This window comes from Anomaloglossus baeobatrachus, chromosome 1 (genome assembly GCF_048569485.1).
Source record: "Anomaloglossus baeobatrachus isolate aAnoBae1 chromosome 1, aAnoBae1.hap1, whole genome shotgun sequence".
Taxonomy (NCBI): Eukaryota; Metazoa; Chordata; class Amphibia; order Anura; family Aromobatidae; genus Anomaloglossus; species Anomaloglossus baeobatrachus.
Window position 1 is genome coordinate 68,570,310 of NC_134353.1, and position 10,337 is coordinate 68,580,646.

Here is a 10,337-nt window from a genome sequence, read left to right on the forward strand (position 1 = left end):
GTTATGTTCTGGGGCTGCTTTGCGGCATTTGGCACAGGGTGTATTGAATGTGTGCAGGCTACAATGAAATATCTAGACTATGAAGGGATTCTAGAGAGAAATGTGTTGCCCAGTGTCAGAAAGCTTGGTCTCAATCGAAGGTCATGGGTTTTGCAACAGGATAATGACCCAAAATACACAGCTAAAAACACCCAAGAATGGCTAAGAGGAAAAGATTGGACTATTCTGAAGTTGCCTTCTATAAGCCCTGACCTAAATCCTATTGTGCATCTTGGAAAGAGCTGAAACATGTTGTCTGGAAAAGGCGACCTTCAAATATGAGACAACTGGAGCAGTTTGCTCTTGAGGAGTCACCAAAATACCTGTGGAGAAGTGCAGAAGTCTCATTGATAGTTACAGGAATCATGTGATAGCAGTGATTGCCTCAAAAGGTTGTGCAACCAAATATTAAGTTAAGGAACAGTACCATCACGTCTGTCCAGACCAATTTCATGAGTTTTATTTTTTTTTAAATTCTGTGGAAGCTGAAAAGCAGCAATGTCTGACTTTCATTTGTTCATTTTTATAGATTTTTTATTTATTATTACTTCTGTCAAATTCAAGTTATTTCTGTGACCATTGTGGGTTTTTCTTTCCTTAAATGAGGGGTACCAACAACTTTGACCACATGTGTACTTGTATGGTGTAGGATAAGTCTTCCACATGAAGCAAGGAAGGAGGATGGCCATTGTAGGAAGAGAGGAGGTGCAAGATCAAGACTAGAACAAAATACGTAATTACTGCACACTCATTTAATTTCTTCCGTATACACCCACAAATACTTTAGAGCCTCTGCTCAGGTGTTACCATATTCCATAGGGCCCACTGGCGACTCATGACCAAGACCGCTGAGGTCGAAACGTTGTATGTCACTTACACATGTACCTGAGCATGAATATTTGTAATAAATCCTTACGCTTCAAAAAATGAAATAAGAGTAATTACGTATTTTGTGATATCTGTCCCAGCTGACCCATTCACTAGCACCTCGCTCTATTAAGTGAGTGCATGCCAATTATTCAGAAGATCAAGATTAGAGTCACCCATTGGACCATGGGAAAGGCCCACAGCATTGGAGGGGACACGCAGCACTGGAGGCAGCAGACAGCACTGGAGGGAGTAGACAGCACTGGAGGGAGTAGACAGCACTGGAGGGGGCAGAGAGCACTGAAAGGGGCCCACAGCACCGGGAGAGCAGGCAGCACTGGGAGAGCAGACAGCACTGGAGAGAGCAGAGAGCACTGGAGGGGACACACAGCACTGGGAGGCATGTACAGTACTGGGGAGGGTGGAGCTGTCACTTTGCTCCTCCTCTTTTGTGGGACATGGGTGCTAACAATTATTAAGGAAACTTATTCAAAGGTTATCCACTTTAAAAGATTTAGAAAGAAAGGGTGTGCATTTTTTGTATTGACTAATAGGAAAAAAAACTAAAATTGTAAAGAGAATCGATCATCAAGGTTTTGTTATGTAATCTGACAGCAACATGATGTAGGGACAGAGAACCGGATTCCAACGCTGTGTAACTTAGCTTACTGGGTGCAGCTGTTGTGATTAAAATGTATGCAGAACGTTTGGAGGGCACTCAGCATCGTGGTGGTGTAGGTTGCTGCAGATCTAGAAGAGTTCGGAGTGCTGAGCTGTGTATAATCCCATTCACATTGCATGCAGAAAGTTGCTAATCAGTGGTGGGGGCATGGTTGGACTAGAAGGCACGAGACAGCTAGTCCTCTAGTGATCAACACATCGCTGGAATCAGGAGTTGAGCGGACCCCTTGAAGTTCAGTTCGGCAGGTGCAGCTGGACTTTAACTTACGTTTGAGCCTCGAACTTGACCTGAACCCCAATGGAAGTCACTAATTGGGCAGTTCAGGTCTCCACCCATATGCAGCCAGCCATAAATAGATCACTTCCGGGTGGGGTTTTTCCAATTATTTTTCTTTTGGTGCACACTACATGCGATTGTGATGGGGTGTTATGGGGTATATATAATGACAAGAAAGGTAACCATAGGCTGGTCCTCAGGCTAGAGTCCCTATGCTGTACCTTATCTCAGAGGTAGGTTTGATGGTAGCCAGGTCCGTGCCCCCAGCGTGACCCTAACTCCTGTCCGAGCCCTGATCCCTCTCTCCCACTCCCTTGGGACGAGTCGGAAAACACAAAGACAAAACCCCACAAATTATACGGACAAGGGAGAACGGAAACTTGTAGACACAGCACTCAAAACACAAAGGAGAGACAATATGTGTACTGGGGAATAACGAAAAAGGGGAGGAAGTAACACATAACAAGGGAACGCTCAAACCACTCAGAAGCGCAAAACGTATCATCATAAACAGGAATATCACCAAGCAAGACCGGGAATTGCTGGAACTAAAGCTGAAGCTATCATCGGCACATACAGGAAGGAAGCCATGCTTTAAATAGGGAGGAGACGGTTTCACGAGGCAATTAGCAACCTGAGCTGTAAGGGTTTGTGTCCAAGATCAGTGTTTGCAGCGTTTTGGATGTAGCGTGTTTTTGCTGCGTCTAAAACGCTGCGTTGTACAGTACAAGCACAGTGGATGGGATTTCCACAGCAAACAATGACCTGCGGTGCGGCTTTCCAAGTCGCAGCAAGTCAATTGTTTGCTGCAGATTCACAAGCAGGAGACCGCAGCGCACTGAACCCTGATCATGGGTACGAGCAGCTGCAGTCTCCTGCGGAGGAGACTCGCGGCCCCGCAGGTCAGGACCCGCTACGTTCAGGATGCAATGAGTCCTGATCGATGGTACAAACTCTTAGGTTCTGTTCAGCAGTATGCAGAGCTGAAGACCAGTGAACCTGAATCAGCCGACGCCCTGCACAGGCTGAACAATACAGAAGCCTCGGTTTGTTTGTCAGGTTCTGTGGTGTGAACAGAGTCCGACAACATCGTGCCCACAAATGTGTGCAACACCGAACATAGCATGACACCGCTCATGCTGTTGTTAGCCCCAGTGTAAGCCGTTCTAACACTGAAAGTGTCTCGCACTGGGCTGAGCACTGAGAGAACTCAAGCACAGCGATTCTCGCACGAGTAAAGTAGCACCCAAACTCAGGTTTTTCATAAAAGTCTGAACACCGAACCTCGGGTTCACTCATCTCTAATCAGGATCTCTGCCCTTACATCAGATTACATCTCAAAAATCTGCTCACAGATTCTCTAATATATGACACTATTTTCCTTACCTTTCCTCCCAACAGCTCCCGTCAAACATCAATATCTGTTTTTCCTCAAGAACAATATTTCAATGACACATCTTGAAATAAAGAAATACCTACATCCTGAATTACTTCTGTACTTTTTTTTTTTCCAGGCGGAGGTGCTACCAGATACGCTCAGATAGACATTGCTGCCACCGAGACGGCACACAAAGTGGGGTCCCAGCATGCCCAATCCAGAGAAGAACGTTTACAAGAACTGGAGCAGAAAAGGAAAGGAAATCAGCAATGACGGATCTACTGTAGGTGTGTGATCGAAAAGCCGGCGTGTCCTAGTTCTAGGTATAAACTTAGGCCACTCGTTAGGGTCCGCTGGGCTTGATGAACTCCTGGGACTTTTTGGAGTCGGATGCTCGGCCCGGGGTGACTTTTTGAAAGAACGGAATTACATGTTGCTCGATGGAACAAGGGTCATTCCAAAAACTGATATTGCCTCTTGGGAGACATAACGGTCTGAAGTGTCCGGTCATAGTGGTGCCCTTCAAATCATGCCGTGGAATGAAACAAAAAGGATCTATAAATACCTGTATATTCACAATGATTTTTTTTTTCCTCCTTAAAAAAATCCTTAAAAATGTCATATAGTTTTGTATGCGTAGGAAATCTAGGTATATATTTATGTTACTAAATATTATTATTATTATTATTATTTAATTTTATTTGCATATCATTTTATACATGAAGGTTTTCTGCAACATACCTCCTCTGTTTTATTGTCTTACACATAGGACTTTTTTGTTTTTTTTAAAGCAAAATTACAAATGACTTTTGCTGTTTTCAATAAAAGGAAAATTCCAGTTAAAAAAAAATATATAGAAGTTATTACATAGGGACTGGATGTTGTAAAGGCTTTATGCTTCCAGTATGGATGGTCACAGTATGGTTTTTACATTGTAGCAGGTTGTGACTTTTTAGGTCTTATATATATACAGTCTGGTTCCCAATGCAAAATCTATATCAGTGCCTATATCGTGAGCATAGTTGGAAACTTTGGAAAATATATTATGGAGGCAAATTCACAGGTTGTGGTTTGTGGACCCTGCAAGTGAGGATAGAGAACAGCATTCTCAGAAACCATTTTCTGATAAAGTTAGATGTTTTAGAAAGACTGGAGATAACCCCCTTTATTCATTATCAGAAACCTTTCCAGATCTTGAATCCCAGAAATTCAGACCCTCGACCATATGTCATAATTCAGAGCCCAGCTTAGATGCTTTAATTTAGACCAGAATAACCATAATTCAGGTTCTTGGAACCTTAAATCTATAGCCCATGCCATATTCTAGACCAAAGCCTACATTCATAAATCAGACTTGACCCCATAATTCAGATCCAAGCCCAGACACCATTGTGAGACTACAGACCAGAAGCCATAATCAAACCCCAGACCAGAACCCATAATCATAGCCAAGGTCAGAACCCATAATCATAGCCAAGGTCAGAACTCATAATCAGACCTAAAACCGGGACCTATATTAGACCTTTAACCAGTTCCCAAAATCATACCGCAGACAGGACCTATAAGCATATTCCAGACCAGTCTCGATAACCAGACCACAGACTAGAACCTATGATCAGACCCCAGACCAGAACCCATAATCGAAGTCAAGACCAGAACCTATCATCATAGCCAAGACCAGAACACATAATCAGACCGCAGACCAGAACCCATCATCATATCAAAGACCAGAACCCATAATCCTAGCCAAGACCACAACCCATAATCAGACCACAGACCAGAACCTAATCAGACTCCAGACCAGAACCCTAAAACCAAGACCTATGTTAGACCTCTATCCAGTACCCAAAATCATACCGCAGACAGGACTTATAGTCATATTCCAGTCTTGGAAACCAGTTTACAGACCAGAACCCATAATCAGATCCCAGACCAGAACCCATAATCAGACCTAAGACCAGGACCTATATTAGACCTCTAACCAAATTAAGACACCAGACAGGGCCTATAATCATGATCCAGACTTTCACAAGCAGACTACAGACCAGAGGCCATATTCAGACCCTGGATCCAGACCCATTACATACAGAAAAGCTATCACCATAATCAGACTTTGGGATAGAAACCATGATCAGACTACAGATCAGTTTCCATAAACAGACCTCAGATCAGAAACCATAATCCAAATCCAAACCGGAATCCATAGTCAGACTCCAAACCAGAACCCATATTAGACCTCCAACTAGAACTCAAAAACAGACCCCAGACAGGATTTATAATCATAATCCAAACCAGTCTCCACAACCAGACCCCAGACCAGAACCCATTATCAGAGTATAGACCAAAACACATAAGACCCCAAACCAAAACCCATCATTAGACCTAAGACTAGAACCCATATTAGATGTCTAACTAGTACCAAAAATCAGACCCTAGATAGGACCTATATTCATATTCCAGACCAGTCTCTATAACCAGACCAGAGACCAAACCCATAATAAAATGCAAGAGCTATCACCATAATCAGACTTTGGGACAGAAACCATGATCGGACCACAGACCAGTTAATATAATCGGACCCCAAACAAGAACCCATAATCGAACCCCAAACCAAAACCCACAATTAGACATAAGACCAGAACCCATATTAGACCCCTAACTAGAACCCAAAATCAGACTCCAAATAAGACCTATAACCATAATACAGACCAATCTCCATAACCAGACTACAGACCAGAACCCATAATCAGAACCAAAGAGCTATATGATAATCAGACCTTGGGACAGTAACCATGATCAGACTACAGATCAGTTCCCATAATCAGGCCTAAGGAAACAACCCATAATCAGATCCCAGACCAGAATCCATAATCAAACCTAAGAAGATCCCCATAATCCAACCAGAACTCATAATCAGACCCCATTTCAGATTAGATACCAGACTCCAGACTGGAACCCAACCAGACCCCAAACCAGGCCCCTTCATGTATATCTTATTATAAGACCCCAGACCAGAACCCATAATCAGACCCCAGACCAAATCCATCTAATTACACATTTCTCCTTATTCCTGGATCCTCATTAGCATCTTTAGGCCCTATTATGGCCAGGTCTCGGGCCAACATGACAATGTTGTGTGCACCAGTACCAGAGCCAAAGATGCTGGGACCAAGGAGAAGTGAGTAATTAGAGGATGATTGTCCATATGATGACTCAAAACCAATAGCAGAAAAGTATGCAAGGTTGAGTTTGTGCGCTGGTTCAGATTTTGCACTGGAGCCCTGGTGCTACCAATTTTTCCCCTACTTTTTTGTACAAGAGCATTCATTTTTAGCGCTCTGCTCTGGAGAAATTTTTGAAAAATTGTAATTGGACTTGATGTATTATGGGATTGAAAAATAAAAAATGATACAGTGCCTTGTGAAAGTATTCATCTCCCTTGAATTTTTCAACCTTTTCCCACATTTCAGGCTTCAAAGAAAGATAAAAATTGAAATTGAAATTTTATGGTGAAGAATCAACAACAAGTGGGACACAATTGTGAAGTGGAACAATATTTATTGCTTATTTTAAACTTTTTTAAAAAATAAAAAACTGAAAATTGGGGCGTGCAATATTATTCGTCCCCTTTAAGTTAATACTTTGTAGCACCACCTTTTTGCTGCGATTACAGCTGCAGTCGCTTGGGGTATGTGTCTATCAGTTTTGCACATCGAGACACTGAAATTCTTGCCCATTCTTCCTTTGCAAACAGCTGGAGCTGAGTGAGGTTCGATGAGAGCGTTTGTGAACAGCAGTTTTCAGCTCTTTCCACAGATTCTCGATTGGATTCAGGTTTGGACTGTGACTTGGCCATTCTAACACCTGGATACGTATATTTGGCAATCATTCCATTGTAGATTTTGCTTTATGTTTTGGGATCATTTTCTTGTTGGAAGACAAATCTCCGTCCCAGTCTCAGGTCTTTTGCAGACTCTAACACGTTTTCTTTAAGAATGGTCCTGTATTTGCCTCCATCCATCTTCCATCAATTTTAACCATCTTCCCTGACCCTGCTGAAGCAAAGCAGGCCCAAACCATGATGCTGCCACCACCATGTTTGATAGTGGGGATGGTGTGGCATTGGGCCCAAATAGTTTGATTTTGGTTTCATCTGACCAGAGCACCTTCTTCCACATGTTTGGTGTGTCTCCCAGGTGGCTTGTGGCAAACTTTAAATGACACATTTTATGAATATCTTTGAGAAATGGCTTTCTCCTTGCCACTCTTCCATAAAGGCCAGATTTGTGCAGTGTACGAATGATTGTTGTCCTATGGACAGACTCTCCCACCTCAGCTGTAGATCTCTGCAGTTCATCCAGAGTGATCATGGGCCTCTTGGCTGCATCTCTGATCAGTCTTCTCCTTGTTTGAGATGAATGTTTGGATGGACGACCGGGTCTTGGTAGATTTGCAGTGGTATGATCCTCCTTCCATTTCAATATGATCGCTTGCACAGTGCTCCTTGGGATGTTTAAAGTTTTGGAATCTTTTTGTAACCAAATCCGGCTTTAAACTTCTCCACAACAGTATCACGGACCTGCCTGTTGTGTTCCTTGGTCTTCATGATACTCTCTGTGCTTTAAACAGAACACTGAGGCTATCACAGAGCAGGTGCATTTATACAGAGACTTGATTACACACAGGTGGCTTATATTTATCATCATCAGTCATTTAGGACAACATTGGATCATTCAGAGATCCTCAATGAACTTCTGGAGTGAGTTTGCTGCACTGAAAGTAAAGGGGATGAATAATATTGCACGCCCCACTTTTCAGGTTGTTTTAAAAAAGTTTAAAATAAGCAATAAATTTCGTTCAACTTCACAATTGTGTCCCACTTGTTGTTGATTCTTCACCGTAACATTAAAATTTTTATCTTTATGTTTGAAGCCTGAAATGTGGGAAAAGGTTGAAAAATTCAAGGGGGCCGAAAACGTTCGCAAGGCACTGTATTTATACATTTTAATTCAACATTATTTTTCAGTCTCAAAAATGAGCCTTATTCCTATTTAAGTAAACACAGTGACTGGAGTTTTCCTTTGATGTCATATTTCCTGGGGCATTTCTGTACAGTATTGGTATTTGGTACATTTGTATCCTTTTTTCTGCGTATACATGCCTTTATAATGCTGTACACAGGAGTTACAGGCTTGCATGTATGTAAATAATACTCAGATAATATATTATTTACTGTGATATAAGGAATGTAATATATAACCAAATATAAAAAAAAACACAAAAGTAGGGTTTTTTTCGGAAATAAAAAAATCTCAAAACGGGATGTATATGAAATGTGTGTAATATGCTAAGATTTTTTTTTTTTTTTCAATTTTAATTTGCACATTTACAACCTGATATATTTGTTTTCTGGTCACTTACATGTACTTCGGTTGAACAGCTTTTTTTTTTCCCTTACAATATATGGAATGTAAATCATTTTATAAAACGGTGGAATCGGTTGCCTGTAACAATCCAGAAAATGCAGGATGACTGGAAATTAACACATTTCCCATTACAGAAAGTCCTTTAATCGAATAGCGGTTGTAGTCTATTAGCTAAATTACCAAGAATATCATATTGACATTGATTTCCGTTATTCATTATTACTAAAACGCCCAATAAAACTTTACTGCCAAAGTTATGATTGTTTATCATTTTTATTTTAATCATTCAGATTTTATTTCATTCTGTAATAGCATTGAGGGATAGCAGGAGGAACTGGGGCTCCTAATCTGTCCCTCAGGCTAGGGGACCCTATGCTATCCCTAATCTCAGGGATATTCCTGATGGTGGAGATGCCTGAGTCTCCTTCCTGGCCCTGCTCCTGACCAGTCCTGATATGATTCCCCCTTCCGTGAGGAAGGGGACAGGACATGAGTGTGATGAAACCCACAGATAAACACAGACAAGGGAAAATCAAAACTCTTTCAAACATCATGCACACTCACAGGATAAGACAATAAGAGATTCTGGAGGAAAACAAGAGCAGCAAGGAAGCTACAAAACAACAGGGGTAAGGTCCACAACTGCACCAAGCAAAGAAGCACAACTTTCACCAGAGAGCCTGGGATATCATACCTCACAGAACAGTACAGAAAAGACTATAGGTGGCATGGGTGCAAGGATTCAACCACCATAAATAGGAGGGGAGCTAATGTGATAGGCCTCTGTCACAGGTGTGTCAGGGGTGACAGATAGCCCTGTGGTAACTGGCAATAGAAGGTCACAGTGTTTGGCTGTGCAAACTTCTTCCTGACCTACGATTTATGCTTGGTTTTCATCACTTTAGGACCCTCCGGAGTTCCTCAGCTTTTCATCACAACTTCCCTTGTTGTTTTTATATACCTTCATTTTCTATTACTCACTGTTCGTGATAGCACTTATACCCTTAACTAGTTTTCAGTGCAAGCAGAGAAACTTTGTGGTTGTTGCAGTTCCTCTGCCTGAGTTTGTTCACTTCTCCCCTGTTTGTTATCTCTGTGTATTCTTTAGTGCTTAGTGGGGTTAACTAAGCGCTCATCCTGTCCGCTCCCTACCTAGGGCCTACTTTCAGGGTCAGCCAGGGTCAGGTTTCCGGCTTGATGCATAGTTGCAGAACCTATCTAGGATGGTGAGGGAAGCTAGGCACAGCGGTAGGCTTGGTCAGGGGTCACCATTTCCCCCTTCCCTAAACAAAGGGTTTCCCTTCCCTTCCTTTTTGCTTGGTAGCTACCGTGAAAGCCTCCCCAAAACATGTGACCAAGGATGCAAGCAGACCATCAGAGATTAACTCTTGCTAGCCTACCTACAAATAAGCACCCAGCAGGTCAACGCACAAGTCTGCCTTTGTTGATCCCAGACACCAGAGAAACCAATCAGGCAAAGTGTCAGAATCTGCAATCTGAACAGAGGCAGTCATGACAGTCGGGGAAGTTTGTGCAAAACACCATGTGACAAAACACTTAGGCTAGGGCCCCACTTTGCGTTTTTACCTGCTTTTCAGGTGCTTTTTGGGTGCGTTTTGAGAAGCACATTTTTTATGCCAAAATGCTTGCGTTGTCATTTTCCAGTCAA

General features: G+C 42.2%; 1 protein-coding gene across 2 annotated transcripts in view; it reads left to right on the forward strand.

Annotated features, from left to right (window-relative positions):
• Positions 1-8,921, forward strand: part of DOK7 (docking protein 7) — a 216,017-nt gene extending 207,096 nt beyond the window's left edge. For both annotated transcript variants that reach the window (XM_075346842.1, XM_075346843.1), the window contains one exon: positions 3,379-8,921. In XM_075346842.1, the coding sequence (XP_075202957.1) occupies positions 3,379-3,515 (137 nt within the window). In that variant the 3' untranslated portion in view covers positions 3,516-8,921. The remainder of the gene's footprint in view (positions 1-3,378) is intronic.
• Positions 8,922-10,337: the final 1,416 nt, after the last annotated feature.